At 41.2% G+C, this 18,540-nt stretch overlaps 2 protein-coding genes and 1 pseudogene across 2 annotated transcripts in view; 2 read left to right on the top strand and 1 right to left on the bottom strand.

Moving 5' to 3' along the window:
• The window catches only part of LOC145401901 (TBC1 domain family member 31), a 92,997-nt gene extending 81,671 nt beyond the window's left edge, over window positions 1-11,326 (bottom strand). The window contains exons 1-3 of the mRNA XM_080274007.1: window positions 11,321-11,326; window positions 8,986-9,068; window positions 2,883-3,017 (exon numbers count right to left, since the gene is read on the bottom strand). Of these exons, the coding sequence (XP_080130133.1) occupies window positions 2,883-3,017; window positions 8,986-9,068; window positions 11,321-11,326 (224 nt within the window). The remainder of the gene's footprint in view (window positions 1-2,882; window positions 3,018-8,985; window positions 9,069-11,320) is intronic.
• Window positions 11,327-11,438: 112 nt separating this feature from the next.
• The window catches only part of LOC145401900 (uncharacterized), a 91,964-nt gene continuing 84,862 nt past the window's right edge, over window positions 11,439-18,540 (top strand). The window contains exon 1 of the mRNA XM_080274006.1: window positions 11,439-11,471. Coding sequence (XP_080130132.1) covers window positions 11,439-11,471 — 33 coding nt within the window. The remainder of the gene's footprint in view (window positions 11,472-18,540) is intronic.
• On the top strand, window positions 14,321-14,439 carry LOC145402480 (5S ribosomal RNA; annotated as a pseudogene).

Below are 18,540 nucleotides of genomic sequence, written 5' to 3'. Positions count from 1 at the left end.
ATTGAACAACTATGGAGACATGACACATCCCTGCTTCAACCCAACTTTCAAAGAGAAAAATTCATTTAGTTCACCATCCACACGCACTGCAGCCTTCGCACCATCCTACATACTCTTCACAGCATTCAACAACTTCCCATCTACTCCATATATTCTTAACACTTTCCACAATCCTTGTCTATCCACCCTGTCATATGCTTTCTTCGAATCCATGAAAGCCGCATACAACTTCTTTCCCTTCTCTAGAAACTTTTCCACTAAAGATCTATGAATGAATATCTGATCTACACAACCTCTTCCCTTCCTAAAGCCTCCCTGTTCTTCTCCAACTAATTTCTCTGTTCTTCTCTAACTCTGTCAATAAGTATCCTACCATACACTTTTCCTATCATACTAAGAAGACAAATGCCCCTATGATTACCACACACTTCTTTTTCCCCTTTTCCTTTGTACAAGGGAATAATTATACCTGACTTCCAATCCTCCGGGACTCTACCTTCGTCCCAGGCCAATCTGCACATCTTCCACATCCATTGTACTAGTATCTCTCCCCCATGCTTCAGCATTTCACCACACACTCCATCAATTCCTGGGGCTTTCCCTGATTTAACTTTCTTCATTGCTTCCACAACTTCTATCCTACTGATTTCTTCCTGTCTTCTCACCTCCCTCCTTCTCCCAGCCATTCCCCAGCCACTTATACTCGCATTACTTCCATCTTCTATGTTCAACAATTCCTTAAAGTGTTCTCTCCATCTGCTCACTTTTTCTCCCTTCTCCACTAGTAATCTACCATTTTTATCTTTCACTCCCCTGCTAACTTCACTTCCACCCTGTCTTACTCTTTTCACCTCTTTCCAGAACATTTTCTTACAGTCCCTCCACTTTACACTCAAATTCCTTCCAAATTCCTCATCCACTCTCTTCTTACTCTCTCTTACTAATCTTTTCACCTCTCTTTCTTTCTTTCTACATATAACTCTCTCTTCTGCCTCTCAACTTCTTCCACGCCCCTATTTCTCATCCATTCATTGTATGCTTTCTTCTTTTGTGCCACAGCCTGTCTCACCTCTTCAGTCCACCACGCTGTTCCTTGCACCCCCCCTCCGTCTTCTCTTCCTTCCACACACCACATCACATGCTGCGCATATTTCTTCTGTAAAAATCTTACACACACCTTCCACGTCTCCCATCTGCTCCAATTCATATTTGCCCAATCATTCCTCCACTTCTCTCTTATACTCTGCCTTTTTCTCATCCTCTTGTAACCTTTCCACTCTCCTTGCAACTACTCCTTCCTCTTGTCTTTCCCTTCTTCTATTCCTCCATCTTACTTGAATTCTAATTCTGGCCACCACCAAGTAGTGGTCAGAAAGTCCACTCCCCCAACCTCTATGAGCTCTTGCATCCATTACACATCTTCGGATCCTTTCATCCACACACACATAATCAGTCATTGCCTTCCTTTCATTCAGTTCACCACCCACTCTTCTCATCACTCGCCATGTATACCTGTGGATCATTTTATGCCTGAAGAGGGTATTGGCTATCACCAACCCCCTCCCAGCACAAATGTCCAATAACACACTCCCATTCTCATCTATCTCAGCAGGCACACCCCACTCACCAACTATTCCATCCACCTTCACATTCCCAACTTTACCATTCATATCACCAATCAAAAACACTCTCTCATTCCTTCCAAACTTTTCCATGCACACTTCTACATTTGTCCAGAACTCTTCTCTCACTCTTCTAGCAAGATCTTGCATTGGCGAATACACACACACAATCGCCCACATTTGTATTCCAACTTTCAACTTTACCCACACAATCCTTGACCCAACTGATCCATACTGTCTTATGCTCCTCTTCCATCTTTTACTCACAACTATACATACTCCTTCCTATGCCCTCTCATTCTCACCTACTCCTGCACATATAGCCCATCCATACTCCCATTCTCTCACACCTTCTCCTCTCCATTTTGTTTCAGTTATTCCACATACATCCACTTTCGCACCCTCAAGCACCTGGACAATCTCTCTCTCTCTCTTTCACCTCATCATTCGCTCCTCTTACATTCCAAGTTGCCATTACCAAGTCCTTTGTCCGGTCCTGGGTCGTCATCGTTTGGTCAGTCCTTGTCCGAGGCTTATTGTTTGTTTTTTTAGTTAGTTGTTTTCCGGGGCGGGGCACTAACCCTCCGCCAACCCTTTTAGTCGCCTTTTACGACAAGCAGGGATACTGGGGGAGTATTCTTGAAAAAAAACCCTACCCCCAGGGGGTATTATTTTATTAACAAAAATAAACTGAAAATTATTTTACATGATTCAAAAGGTTACGAGCACAATAAACCCAATGAGCATAGGATATAACAATGGAATGCTATAAGGCTGGATATCTGAAATAAAGGGCTTTATTGCTGGGCAATTCGAATTACTGTTAACACCTGCATGTAAAAAGTGCCTTATTTTCATCTCCAATTCATTCACATGCAATTTTTGTGATACAAGTAAGCTAACAAGGTATTTCATACATTTGATGTTTGGTGTCTGCAACTATTTTTGTGCTTGAATGTAGCTGAATCCTGATTTCTGAGTCCCTCCAAAACTTATACACAAGTTAACATCTACAAAAATTACACTTTCTATCTAAAGTTTTAAAAAGGGTGCTGGGGAGGGATGACTTCATCCAGTGGCACCAATTTAGGTGGGGAGCTCCACTGTCTGGTTATACAAATGTTCCTCAACTCTCTCTCCTTCCCATGAAAGAGAAGGATGATGAAAGTCAGGAGAAGGGTAGTTTCAGTCTGTGGTCCCCAGGGTTCACATTCAGATGAGTCTGGGGTCATGACAATATCATCTAAACAATGCACATACCTGTTCCCCAATAAGGAGACAATAAACAGGCCACTGGTTCCATCGACCTCTTGTGTGACTGTAGCCAAGTAGGAACAGTGGCAGCTGAGGGCTGATAGGATACACCCACTTCCCCCAACCACTTCCAAAACTGGCCTGGTAACAAGAGCATGAGGTGGTGGTAGTAGTAGTAGTAGTAGTAGTTCCCTAGGCAGTCTGGCTGAACAGCACCGAGTCCCGTAGGAAGGCCATGGCCGAGACCGGGCTTTCCCACAGAGCTCTCAAACAGTGTATGTTGTGTTCTTGGCATAGGTGATTGTGTGCAGTGAAGTCTTCCATAATGTGCTTAATAGTATGTGGTGCTGTGTTACATCCTGGACTGGACATGCATCAGTGACAGAGCCATCCAGCCTCTTCTGGTAGCTTAAGAGGGCTGGATGGTGCCCACATCTCAGCCTGGCCAAGTGGACCCTGTCCACACGAGGGAGATAGGATTCAGAAGGGAAGATGTCAGGAGACCGTGCATGCAGCTGTGTGTTGTCTTTAAGTGACTGAATGGAGCGGCAAGTGATTTGAGTGTGGATATGCTTCTGGAAGCTGGTCTGAGGTGGGCGAGGAGGGAGACAGTAATTGTGTATGATATCATGTGCTTGGTGTTGTTTTGATGTGCCTTGGTGTGGGTGGATATGCTGCCATATAATGTAGTGGATGTTGTGGGTTTGTGGAGGCTGCAGCAAGAATCTGGGTGCCTCTCATGTCTAGTTGATCCTTGACTTTGAGGACTTTGGTTTCTTGATGCAGGTGGTCTGTGGGTGCAGTGGCTGTGCAGCCTGTGATTATTTTTAAGGCCTTGTTTTGTATGGACTGTAGAGTGTTCTAGTGTGTTTTGGTGAGGATAGGAGCCCAGGTAGGGCTTGCGTAATTCATCACTGAATGTACGTATTGTTTATATACTGTGGTGGTGGTTTCTTTGTTGTGTCCGAATGGTGAGTGGGCAAGTGACCTCAAGGCACTGAGTCTTGGTGTTATTTTATTTTTAATGTTTGTGATGTGTTGTTTAAATGACATTGATGTGCTGTATGTTACACCAAGGATTTTGGGTGTGTGTGTGTGTGTGTGGTAGGGGAGTGTTGTTTATGGTGAGGTGTGGGATGTGACTGTGTTCTGCTGTCCAATTTGTGAGAAGGGTCACCGTAGATTTGGCTGGGGCTATTTTGAGCCTGTTTATGGTGAACCATCCGTGTAATGTGTTGAGGTAAGGTTGGAGGATGTGTGCAGCAGTGTTTGCGTTTTGGTGCGTACATGTAAGTGTTATATCATCTGGATAGGAGGCTATGTGTATCTGTGGTGTGTGGGGTGTGGGTATGTTGTGCATGTATAGGTTAAAGAGTGTCGGAGACAAAACAGATCCTTGGGGGACGCTGTTTGTGAAGTTTCTGATGTTAGAAGACAGACCGGCAAATGTTACGTGTGCACATCTGCGTGCTAAGTAGTTTGCCAACCATCTTTTTGTGTTATTGTGCATGTTTGTGTTGAGTATTTTGTTTGTGAGGTTGTGGCGGAGGATGGAATCAAAAGCTTTGCTGACGCCTAGTGTGACTAGGAGTGTTCTGTGTGGTGGCCTAGCTGAATTGATGCCACCGAAAACTCTCTGTGTAAGGTCTGTAAGAAGGGTGTTCGTGGAGTGTAGTGGCCTAAAGCCATGTTGTGATTGGGCTAGCGGAATGTGAGGTGTGACTAGTTGTGGTACCAGTCGTTCAGCGACTTTAGAGGGGGTGCAGAGGAGTGTGCTGGGGCGGTGTGAGGAGGGTAATGTGGGGTCTTTGTTGGGTTTAGGGATAGTGATGATAATGCCATGCTTCCAGATGTTGGGTATTATGTTGTGTGAGTAGCTGTAGTTTGATATGTTAGTAGGTGCTTGTATGTCTTGTGGTCCAAGGTGTTTAAGGTGAATGTAGAGCATGAGGTTATAAAACATCGTTTATAAAAGTGTCCCATATGACCCCTTGCAAGGAGTAGAGGCTCAAGGCTAGCATACTAAGGTATTTAACTCTTTGAATAATTTGACACATTCTTTATTTTATTCATGCTACCACCGGATAATTACATTCAACTTTGGAAAGACTTCTGGTTTTGAACACATTAATGAATTGTAGCTATATCTAATCTCTCAGTTTTAGAAAACCTTTTCCAGTCAGATGAAATCATCTGGAGATAGCAATAACATAAAAAAAAAAAAAAAAAAAATGTACCCTCAGATAGATGGGATAAATGGCAGAAGACCATTCTATGCTCTTAGGGATATTACATGATCAACAAATCTTCCACTGTCTCTTTGGGATTCAATACCATGTGCACAACAACTAGGTCAATTCTTGTGGGATAAGTGGCTCTCTTAACATCTCTGCCTTCCCAGTTGATTTCTGGATATTGCACATGAATAATCTCTAGTATGCTATTTAGAAGTTAATATTAAAAAATATAAATAACATAACACAGAATACAGTACTGTACAGTAGTGTAACAAGCAAAATACAGTACATTACTTTTAAAGAAGTACTAGAAAGCTTCTTACACCCACAAGACTGACCTTGATATTCGCTCTAAATACAAAACATCCAGCCTCGTTATGTGATAAGGTTGCATCAGGTGAAGACCTACTGCATAACGAATTATCACATAATGAGGTCAATATAATGAGGGCTCAATGGGATTTGTGAGGATGACCTTGACCATGAAGCCTAAAATGACCCCAAAAACCTCCGCCACCCACCTGAAGTTTGTCCTATGTCAGTAAAAGGGGTTTCACCAAGGGTCCCCCCCTCCCCCTGAGACTGGGGGACAGTTGGAGGGTTTGGACAATCACTCCACACAAAAAGATGCATTATCACTTCACTCAATATCACACACTGCACTATTTAAGTACCTGCGCTGTTATCTGGCGATATCAATGGTGTTTCATTGGCCTTTTGTACACAATATAAAATGAAAGACTGATGATTAAAGTGAATGTAAACACTGGGAGGCCATCTTGTTCAGTTAGCTAAGCAGAGGCCCATTATACTGCACTCTGCACTACAGTAAACCCTCGATAAAACAAACTGCGGTATTGCGAATTTTGAATATAGTATATGACCAAACTTCCCCCTAATTTTGTGAACAAAGGTCGCTAAATGTAGGGGAAGTTCGTGAATCAACCCACAGTGACAACAGCATACCCTCCTGTCACAGTAAGTGTACTGCAACAGTACTACATTATATTGTACTGTATTCTTATTATAGGTATTGTATTTATACATACAACTTCATACATTATTGTATTTAAATGCACAACTTCATAAACCATTGAACTCTCCATGTAAAACTTCACAGAGTAAGTTTAAGTTGTGGTTGTGCACGCAGCGCCAAACTACTCACCGGATGTTGCAACCTAGGTTTGATAATCCCTCGAATAATACCTACCCTCCGATATAGCGAATTATCGGATATAGCGACCTACCCCTCCCCCCAATTAGTCTGTTATATCGAGGGCTTATTGTATCTGTTAAGCACTTGCGCTGCTATCTAATGATGACAAAGGTGTTTCAGTGGCCTTTCATGCACAAAATAGAACAAAAGGCAATGATCAAAGCCAAAATAAACACTGGGTGGCCATTTTGGCTTGCATGCATCACCGTGTCCGCACAAGATTCTCTCAGGCAGTCTTTGAAAATACTGTTGTAGCGAAATTGCAATTACAGTAATTTTTTAACACTGGACCAAGACAGGGTATAACTTTTGAACTACTCTATCACTGTTGCAATTTATCACATAACGAGGCATTGTATAATGTGACTGCACTGTACTGTACTGACACAGATTACCAAGGATTTATACAGTGAAAAAATAAGCCTTATGTCAATTTATATGATACTCATACACCTAACCCAAATTTTAGTATTCTTTAATTGGATGGAGAGGATCAGGAAAAAATAAATACATAAGCAAAACATAGGAAAAACTATAACAGTGCCTTGCGAGATGCATCATAGAGCCATTTACTCATGATTCAAGGCTTAAAAAAAAGTACACTTTCCTATTCTATTTGAACAATAGTTATAGTACAGCAGTCTTATCTATGAAGTGCTGAATATTTTAGTTAGATGTAGTCCTCAAATTAGAATTACCCTTCACATATTCCCAACTTTAATGGTCAGTATATAAGATAACAACACAAGAAATCTCACAGGAGCTTTGTTGACGTTTTGTGAGCCTCAAAATTAAAGTTTGCCGGATGGATGCTTCCTGAGACCCCATCTAAATTTGCCTGGGCCCTCATCATTCTGCAAAATAATAGTCATCATTAGTAGTGGAGGACCGTATGGTCAGATTGGTGCAGAAATTCCACAGGTTAGGATGGACTTTGTCACCTTATATCTATACCAAAAATACTCATCCTGGAATTTTCTGTTATATTTAGGTGTGGTGGCCAGGACCAACTTACCTAGCCCCAGGCCCCTACGCTCCTCATGGGGCAACGTAGGATTAGATGATGGATAGATGGATGAAGGTGGGGACACCCACCATCCACTCACTTGATGTAGTGCAGTTCACTGCATGGGATGCAGTGCAGGGGCAGTTGTTTGAATGCAAGTGTTGGGTCTGCTTGGCCAGAGAGACCAAGGTTACTCAACAACAGCGAATCAAAAACATGCATGAAACAATAAAGCATAAACAAATTACTGTATGGATACACAGGTTATTTCTGTATACAGTACAACTGTACCATACTGGCCAGTAATTTTATAAAGTACCATACCAGTACAGTAGATAGTAATCAGACTCAATCCCATCTTAACATGAAACCAAAGTACAGCATGCCCTTGTTTATTTGAAAAAAAATCCATCATGTAACAATTAATCGTGTACTGAATCAATGTAACATTGGTTCAATGGGGATATGTTTTTGGCCAAGGGTCACCTGTCCAAAAAAGTCTAAAAAGTTTTCAATACACCTCAACTGGCAGTTATTTCACTTCACTTACTGCTTACCATCAAAAATGCAGTAAGTTTAAAAACAAGTTTCTATCTCTCCTAAGCTGGTACTGTAGTTCTTTCACCTCACTGCACTTCACCTGCTGCTTGAATTCCAACATCCCGCTACTGTTCCATTACTTACATTAACATACCCAACAGTGACTGAGTTCTAAGACCATCCTGGAACAAACAATTGACTGTAAGCTTGTGTGTTTGCGATCGTACAAGTGAAAATAGCAACCACTACACTCACTTCGTGTAGTGGTACTCTGTTTCAGGGTGATTCTAAATTGAGTGACAAGCCAAATGATTTCCTGTAAACCAGGAAATCATTTAATACGCTTGGTGGTAACCTTATAACCAACCAACACGTGTTCCCGTGTCAACAAGTGGGTTGGTAGAGGGTTAGTGTCCCTTCCATGAAAACAACTAACTAAAAATACAAACAAGAAGCCCTGTACCAGGACAGACAAACAGGTGACAACCAAGGACTGGACAAAGGACATGTTACAGACTGTAACATAGAATGTAAGGGGTGTGAATGATGAGGTGAAAGAGAGAGAGAGATTGTCCAGGTGCTTGAGGGTGCAAAAGTGGACGTATGTGGATTAACTGAGACTGAATGTTTCTATGTATGTATGTGGATGCTCAAAACAGGTACAGGTGAACAGGGATTTGAATGAGGAGTTTTCGTGAATGTTGGTGTGCATCAGGGGTCAGTCTTGAGCCCCTTTGTGTTTATCATGATACTTGAAGCCCTCTCACTTGACTTCAGAAATGGACTCCCATGGGAGGTGTTGTATGCTGATGATTCGGTGTTGATTGCACAGACGGAAAGGGAGGTGGAGGAAAGATTTAGGAAGTGGAAAGATGGTATGGGGCACAAGTGGTTAACCCCTCAAGACTGATGCCGCACGATCGTGATTTTACAGCATGCAGCTATAGTCATGTTTGCAGATAACACCAGTAAAACGCCTTTGCAAGCGAGGTACGTGTGAAACCATTTAAATCCAAAAGCACTGAAATGTCGCCTTACTTCTCGAGGATGCCTAGAGTAAGGTATATTGATGGCTACCTACCTACCAAGTTTCATGCCTTTACGACAAACTGTCTAGCCTGTGGCCTCTTTTGAAGATTTTCAACATGATGCATTTGGCGCATGTCACGTGCACCACCGGGGTGTGATGAAACCTGTCAAAAATAAATCTTAAAGAATAGGGTTATCATACAGTACAAACCATGCAGTGATCGGCCCTGTGGTTGCTGAGATATAAGCTTCTCAAAAGTGTTAAGGTCGGGCCAGGGTGAGGCGCTCAGATGTGAGAAAATGCCACTTCTTGATGAGAGACTCGCAAGGGCTTCACCTTTGCTCATAACTAAATAGTGGGAGGGCTGCTCATCTGAAGACAAATGTTTTGCAACAATACTTGAACCAAATGTACCAGTGGTCATATGACCAAGCAATGTTATTTAATGCAGAAAAGTGCAAATGTCTTCATTAGGGATATGATAATGTAAAGCATAAATACAACCTAAGAGGTGTTGAAATAAATAATGTTAATACTGTAATAAGAACCTTGGGGTCATCATCCATGAATCCCTAAATTCAAGTCATCACCTATTAAACTACATCACAAAGAAAGCTGACCAGATGGTTGGCTGTATTAGGAGAACATTTGATAAAAGTAAATTGTCTAACTATCTATCTATTGCCAGATGCCTCAATCCCGTTCAGGGTGGCCACAAACAAATCGCCTCCACATCGCCCTGTCCCCCGCCATTGCACTGCACCGCTCCCAACTCACACCCCCCTCTCTCATATACCTCTCCACCCCATCCCTCCATCTCATCCTCGGCCTCCCCCTCCCTCTTCCCCCCTCCACCTCACTCACATAAACTCTCTTCGTCAGTCTTTCACTCTCCATCCTCTCCACATGGCCAAACCACCTCAGTGTGCTTCCTATCACATCCATATCCACACCACAACGCTCCTATATATTCTCATTTGTCAGCCTGTCTCTCCATGTGACTCCACAGGCTCCTCTTCAATAACTCATTTCCACTGCTCTCACTCTTGACTTGTGTCCTTCCAACAACATCCAAGCTTCACTTCCTTCACTTCCATACGTTAGAGCTGGTATCACAAGACTGTCATGTAGTAACTTTTTCACTTCCATGCTCACTTCCCTGCTTCTTATCACTGCTTTCAAGGAATTAAACATGATATATTTATAAATCACTGGTTATTCCGCTTTTGGAATACTGTGTGCAAGCCTGGAAACAGTACAATCAATGTAATATGGTGAATGTTAAAAAAATACAAAGGAGAATGACAACAATATGGAGAATGTTAATAAACATATTATGGCTGGCTAAGTAACAATGGAGCTGCGGTGGCTAAGTTGTGCTCTGATTAAGATCTTTAAGATTGTACTTGGACTTGAGAGGTTGAAACCAAAGGACTTCTTCACATTCAGAACAAGAACAAGTGAACACTTAAAATCTACAAGAGGTCATGACTGAACATCAGAAAATGCTTTTTCACAAAAAGCAACGGGAGAACGACACATGCCAGTAGTAGTGGTTTCAGTCGGAACATTAGGACAGTAGACTACAAGTTTTAACCTTGACTAAACATGTCACTATCTGATTGCACTGTCTAATGCTCAGTAGCTAGCTTAACTATATGAACATACAACAGGAACCGTACAATGGCTTGACAGCACATTTTCCGGAAGTTGACTCATTACAGTGTTTTTTCTTTCTGCTTCTTAAAGCAATACTATTGGCATTTTGGGGCTCCTGTTGAAATGGAACCCAAACAGCAAGACCTAATGATCCAATGTAGGCTTACAGTCCCAGTAATTCTAAACCCACTGTCCTACTAACCAGCTGGGTGGCAATGGGTAAGAATAACAGTCTTGATAAAGCCCGTCAAAAACTTGGGTCATTTGTCAGATTTAGGAAAATACTGACCCTGCTTATGACACACAGGTGAATATGATGCAAGATTTGTTACATAAGCTGAAAGAAATTTTGTGTGAAAATTATATAGGCCAACCCTGTAGCTTGCCTATTCAGCTATCATTTATTAACCAAGCACCTTCGATGCCGGTACCTTGCAAAGTGACACTTGATAAAACACCAAAGACATAATAATGACATAAGAAAAAAAAATCTCCCTGAGCTAAACGGATTCTAGCGGCCTGTTGTTTGCTTGGATACTTAGACGTACAGTAAAAAGCTGCAGACACCCAAACTGTAAGAAACTTCAAATTTGACATGATATTTGTTTACATTAGGTTTTCTATAATTACCGGCACAGTGATCCGTCATGTGCAAGATAATATTATCTAACTTTTATTATAATGGCATATAAATATATTGAATAATTTATCTAATCAATACAAAATTAATTTTAAAATATAAAAAAAAAAACATACTATCATATCGGTGAAGAGGTCACCTCAGTATTCGTCTATTCAGCGGCCATTTGCACGAGGTGCGTTTCATGGGTTGAGGACAGAAATTGCACGTGTATTATCAAGACTTAAAAGCAACATGGAAGTAGATTCTAATGTAATATTGAATGAGGTGAGGCTCAAATTTCGATCGAATAATGTTACATGGCAACTAGTCTTAAGATAGATGAAGTAAAATACTACTTTGCATGTGGTTGTTTTCATAGCAGCTTTTCTGCAGCAGGTTCATTCTTACATTTAGCTTCGAAGAGGTTAGGTGTTAGTGATGAGTTGGGATGTATGTATGTTAATGGTTAAAAAAAAGAAAAAAAAAAGTTAGCAGTGCCTGGTGCTTGGTTAAATGATGGGTACACATACTGTACAATGTTTTGACGAGTGATTTTTCGTCAGTGGACTGAGGTTTATCGGTATTACTCTTGGACCACCTTTAATTTGGTCATTGTGATAGAATTTCATGTATTTTCTCACGCTCCTTGCCTCCTTCCTCCCTTCTCTACCTCATGAATGTATTATTCCTTTGTATAGGTTATTGTAATCCATATGCATCCCTGGTGCTGTTCTTAATAGCTCAGGTGATAATTGATGCTACCTGAAGGGGCTTTCAAAAACCTGAGATAATCCCAGAAATGTAAGTCTTATCAGTCTGAAAGGTGCTTCAGTTCGGGTGACTGTTTCTGTCCTACCACAGTAGCAGCAGGTTGTCAGATGATGGCTCAGATCCTGGTTATGAGGCCTGTAGACTGAAGAAAATTGCAGAGGAGCCTTATAACCCATGCCTGTACAGATGAATCCAGGTCCTAAGTGCCAAGGAGTGTTACTACAGTGAACTGCATCACTCCCTGGGTACCAAGTTTATCCCTCAAAATACCTGTACGCCTTGCCACATAATTGCGGGGACAGACCAGTAAGACATGGGCAATGGTTTCTTGTATGCACCAGCCACCTGGAGGGCTGTCCAAATTCAGCCTTCTTAAGTGGGAGGCAAGGGTGGTGTGTCCAATGCATAGGCAAGTCAGTAACACATCAGTGTGCCTAAGCTTGTGTCTATCCCATTGATGAGGAGAGGAATTCAGATGATACTGGACTAGTATCTGGAAGATACATGCTTAGTTCCCTGTCCCATAGTGCCCTGCTTGTACATTTCACCAGATCCATCAAGGATGAATTACTGTATCTTGTTCCACAATCACCAGCTCCCCATGTGAATGAGCCAAAGAAGCCACATTGTCACCAGTGTTGTTGCCCTGAATTCCCATGTGTGAGGGTATCCACTGCAGAATTATAGGTCCATTGTGATGAGTAGATGTGGAGGAACAGTTCTTGTATATGAAATATATACCAAATATCTCCATTCCTTCTTTACCCTTGCACAATTGTTGACTGTACAGGGGTTTTATCCGCCCCTGTGTGGAGCACAAGTCTCATGTGTGGGGAGGCTCCCCACATACAGCTCTTCTCAATAGGGTGGAGTCAAAGGCTTTTTGTCTTATTAACTCTCCTCTTACCACTAGTAATCTACCACTCTGCTTGCACGATCTTGTGTTGGCGCGTACACACACACAATCACCCACATTTGTATTCCAACTTTCAACTTTACCCACACAATCCTTGACCCAACTGATCCATACTGTCTTATGCTCCTCTTCCATCTTTTACTCACAACTATACATACTCTTTTTTTTTGCCCTCTCATTCTCACCTACTCCTGCACATATACCCCATCCATACTCCCATTCTCTCACACTCTCACCTCTCCATTTCGTTTCAATTATTCCATATACATCAACTTTCGCACCCTCAAGTAAAACCTCTTACAGTTGTCACAGTTGGAATAATTGGGGTTGAGGCCATTCCAATTTGACAATTATTCTGACATGGGAAAGGTGAGACTCACTACTAACCAGAAACAAAAAAACAAAAATCGCTCACCATGCTTGCAGAGGGTGTAATCCAAGCATAAGAAGAGCCTCTTGGTAGGATATAGAGGTGCTAGGGAAGCATATGATCACTTCTGTGCAACTTTTCTTAACCATAATCACAATTGACCTTCTGGGATCTTCTGTTGTCAGGGCATGGGCATGAATCTTCTCCATGTTTTTCTTTATATCATAAAATGTGCTCAGCTTCAGGTTAAACTCTGCACATATGGCATGCGTTGAGCTACCACCATCAATCCTTTCCAAAACTTTCAGCTTCTCTTAAATGCTAAGGGTCTTCAGCTTCATCCCCTTTTTGCCTGAAGGAGTCTTGGAAGCCTTGAAAACCAATGCTGGTTAGGAATAAAAGTGCAGAATATGGAGTGGAGTGTATGAGAGTACCGATGTGAGTGGTAGCAAATGCTAGACTGAGGCAGAGTGAGGTGGGAGGTTGCGGGACTTAGCAGCGCTGCCAAAGGGAATGTGCAGTACTGTACAGCACAGAAATCTACTAGATTGGCCTAAACAGTGATAGAAATCCTCCAGACTGAAGGAATTTAGGGAACATTAAGGAAAACAATGCTAGATAGGACTATATGCCAGATATAGAGTAAGTTTTATCATTTATTATCCTCCAGATTTTTTTTCGAACCTCTACATTTAACGGACAAGCCACCTATTAACAACACTGGGCGGGAGGTGGCTGGCGGGCCCTCACAGGCTAGAGCATGATGAGCCGGTGCATCATCATACCGAGGTATGGCTTCCCTTAGCCGAGATTTCACGTCTTAGGGTTAGTTTTAAGAGAATTTTCTGACTGGTGGAGCAACACAAGCCCTCACAGCCTAGAATGATGCGTCATCATTCCAAGATGGACCTTCCGTTAGACGTCATATTACTACTTTGGGTAAATTTTTCCAAGATTTTGTGTACCGATTTCGAACTTGTAAATTATTTTCATTAGCGATTTTCGTGTGTCATTATGACTCGTGTGTCATACCGACTTATAAGATGCTGACTTGCAGTGGTTTTACTATATATATATATATATATATATATATAGTTGAGTACACCGCTTCCCGTCCGATCAGCAAAGTTAAGCAACGATGGGTCTGGTTAGTACTTGGATGGGTGACCGCCTGGGAACACCAGATGCTGTTGGCATCCCTATGTGTCAAGTGGGGTTGGTGGAGGATTAGTGCCCCTCTCTGTAAAACAATTAACTCTAAGCCGTTGGCCACCCCGTTTGGGATACATGGCGTCTGGCAATGAATGAATGAAACATACTGTATTTATATATATAGTATATATATATATATATATATATATATATATATATATATATATATATATATATATACTGTGAGGGTGTAGAAGCTAAGGAGAAAATGGGTGCATAAGAGATGTAGTGGTATCAGAGGTAGACTGCGAGATAATGCTGATTTTATGTGTACGGCGTGCCGGGGTGAGCAGGTGGAGATTGTCAGGCGTGAAAGGATTGAACTTGCTGGTGAATCTCTTGAGTGTGTGGAAGAGTTTTGTTATTTGAGAGACATGTTGTGTGCTGGAGGTGTGGCTAGGGTGAGAAGTGGTTGGAAGAAGTTCAGGGAGCTCTTGCCTCTCCTGACAATGAGAGGGCTCTCCCTACGTGCTAAGGGGTCTTTGTATGCAGCATGTGTTAGGAGTGTAATGCTGTATGGCAGTGAGACCTGGGCAGTGAAGGAGGAAGATATTCGCCGGCTCAGGCGTACAGAAATGACAATGATTAGGTGGATGTGCAGTGCGTCCCTGCGTCCAAGGCCTGGAGGGGCTGGGTTTACAATGGAAGAGTTGAGAGGTAGGATGGGACTGGAGTGTATTGGTGTTGTGATGAGGAGAGGTAGATTGAGGTGGTTTGGACATGTGGAGAGGATGGGGGATGATAATTGAGTGAGGAAGGTGAGTGTTAATATTGGGGGTGGGGTTATGAGGGGTAGACCGAGAAAGACATGGGACGAGGTCATTAAGTGTGACCTTAGGGTTAAGGGACTGAACAGGGAGGCTGCAATGGATCGTGCAGCGTGGAGAGCCGCCATTAGGTGACCAAGGCCGACACATGCAAGCATGTTGGAGCCTTTAAAAACGAAAACGAAAATGATATATATACTGTATATATATATATATATATATATATATATATATATATATGTATGTATATATATATATACAATGAAACCTCGATATAATGGACTTAATTGTCTGGAATTCGCTTTTATCGGACTCTTGGAGCTACCGGACTAAAGTCCTATATATGAGAAAAAGTCCGATAAAGCCAGAAGCAGTCAGGACTGCCTGACCACTCCAGCTATGTTCACCACAATAAGGTAAATAAAAGACATGTTTATCAGTGTACAGTACAGTATTATTATACCATTTGATTAATGTAGTGAAGTTATAACACAGTACATTACCGCCGTGGTAGCCAAAACAGTTTGAAAAACGTTCATGCAATCCGGACTAATGTCTGATATTTCGGAATAGGTCCGGATTAGCATGGGGAAGTCTGGATGTCAGGTTGGGAAGGAAAATAATTTTGCATTTAATCATTTACTTAAGTGGAAATGCACGAATATATACAGTAAATCTATCACCGCAATCAGATGACTTTGTTTACACTCTATCAATGCTCATGGCATGGTGTAACCACGTCGTACTCCACTGTTTATTTAAGATAATGCCAAAATAATCAGGACTCAGTGACAGCTCGCATACCACTGTGGCAACACTTTTTCTTCTTCTTTTTGCTTTCCATGTTTTTTTTGTTTTTTTTCCAGGCCCGCTCACACATAAGCAGGGGATGCGAACGTTTGTTCCACAGAAGTTCGGAGCCAACTGCATATATACTGTGTATTTACCTATTTGTATTTACCTATTTGTAGTATACAGGAATTGAGCAATGCTCGTGTTGTCCTGTCTCCATATCCACATTTATCAAGTCTACCTTTACACACATGAATGTTTTTCTCATGCACCACCTCTTTGTCTAAGTCGTTCCAAATATTTAAGTATTTACCTATTATACCTAATTGTGATATACACAGAATGTACTATGCTCGTGGGTTTTCGTCGCTGTTTCTCAATACGTCGAATTTAGCTTTAAACTCGTTTAAGTTTTTAGACTGGACGATCTCTTTGTCCAGGCTATTCCATAAGTCTATACTTCTATAAGGAAAGCTGTATTTCTTGATATCCTTCAAGCAGCTTGACTTTTTCAATTTCATTCCGTGTCCTCTTGTTGCTCTCTTATCCCATACAAACATATCTTCTCGGTCAATTTATCTACTCCCACCATGGTCCTGAACACCGCAATCATGTCTCCCCTCTTTCTCCTTTCCTCTAACGAAGGCAAATCCAGTTTTTCCAGCCTCTCTCTGTATGACAGGTCTGTCAGACTGGGGACCATCTTGGTTGCTGTTCTTTGTATTCTCTCAATCTTGTTTATATCTTTCTTTTTGTGTGGGGACCACACTACCGCTGCATATTCTAACCTGGGGCGGATCATTGCCACTATCAATTTTTTCATCATTTCCTCATCCATATAATGAAATGCTACTCTTATGTTAGTCAAGAGTTTATAAGTCTCTCCAACTATCTTGTTAATGTGCTTTTCTGGTGACAAACTATCTTGGACCAGCACTCCCAAATCTTTCTCTTCTCTCCTTTTTGTGATTAATTCATTACCCAAAAAATAATTCAGTGATGGTCTCCTGGTACTTTTACCCATTTCCAATATTTTACATTTCTTTACATTAAATTTCATTTCCCACGTCCGGCTCCAATTGTGTATCCTATCCAAATCCTCCTGCAGTATTTTACAATCCTCCTCAACCTCTATCTTCCTCAAGATCTTTACATCATCAGCAAACAGACTTGCATAACTGTTCACTCCATCTACCATATCATTTACGTAAATCAGGAACATTACTGGCGCCAACACTGAGCCTTGAGGGACTCCACTTGTTACTTCTCTCTGTCCAGACATCTTTTCCTTTATTACTGTCCTCATTTGTCTGTCTCTCAAAAAGTCTCTCATCCATTCCAGAAGTTTCCCCTTTAGTCCTCCTACATATTCTAGTTTCCACATTAGACTCTTATGAGGTACCTTGTCAAAGGCCTTCTCTAAGTCTAAGTACACACAATCCACCCAACCATCTCTCTCCTGTACCACATCAATCGCTCTTGAGTAAAAGCTCAACAAGTTAGAAACACATGACCTTCCACTTCTGAATCCAAACTGACATTCAGCCAAAATATTCATCTCTTCCAGATATTTTATCCATCTGTCTTTCAGGATTCTCTCGCACAATTTTGCGACCATGCTGGTTAGAGACACTGGTCTATAATTCAGGGGTTCTTCCCTGTTTCCTCCCTTGTAAATTGGTACCACATTTGCCCTCTTCCATTCTTTTGGCACTTTCCCCTCTTCCAGTGAGCATACAATTAAGCTGTGAATTTTATCCGCCAGTTGTTCTCTGCATTCCTTCAGTACCCAATTAGAAATTCCATCAGGTCCTGGGGCTTTCCTCACATCTTGAGTTTCCAGTAATTTATACACTTCCTGTACCTCCACTTTTATATCTTTCATCACCGGAACATTTCTAATCACTCCCTCCCCTTCCACAAGCTCCTTTTCTTTAGTGAAAACTGACTGGAAACGTTTGTTCATTTTTTCTGCTTGCATTGCCGCATCCTTAAAGACCTCTCCTTCTACTTTCAGTTTGGTTAGGTTAGGTGTGTGTGTGTGTGTGTGTGTAATATATATATATATATATATATATATATATATATATATATGTATATATACCGGTGTATATATATATATATATATATATATATATATATATATATATATATATATATATATATATATATATATATATATATATATATACATATATATATATATACACCGGTATATATACATATATATATATATATATATATATGTATATATATATATATATATATATATATATATATGAGGCGTCTAGAACCAAAGGGGCATCGGCGCCAAAATGTACTTTTTAGTTATGACTCTTTAAAGTTGTGTTTATGGCAACGTCATAACCAGAAAGCAATAAACAAACCTTTTATACATCAAAATGATCATCAGCGCCTATGCTCTACATGTAAATCCAAAAAAACAAAACAATAATAATCGTAATCACAAAATAGGCAGTAAACCAAACCCCCAATTTATAAGTGGGCATAATAACATATTGTAGG

The sequence above is a fragment of the Coenobita brevimanus genome, chromosome 57, assembly GCF_032717465.1.
Source record: "Coenobita brevimanus isolate Jiangsu-jjx chromosome 57, ASM3271746v2, whole genome shotgun sequence".
Taxonomy (NCBI): domain Eukaryota; kingdom Metazoa; phylum Arthropoda; class Malacostraca; order Decapoda; family Coenobitidae; genus Coenobita; species Coenobita brevimanus.
Note: the sequence above shows the minus strand (reverse complement) of the source record. Positions and strands in the feature narration are given on the sequence as shown.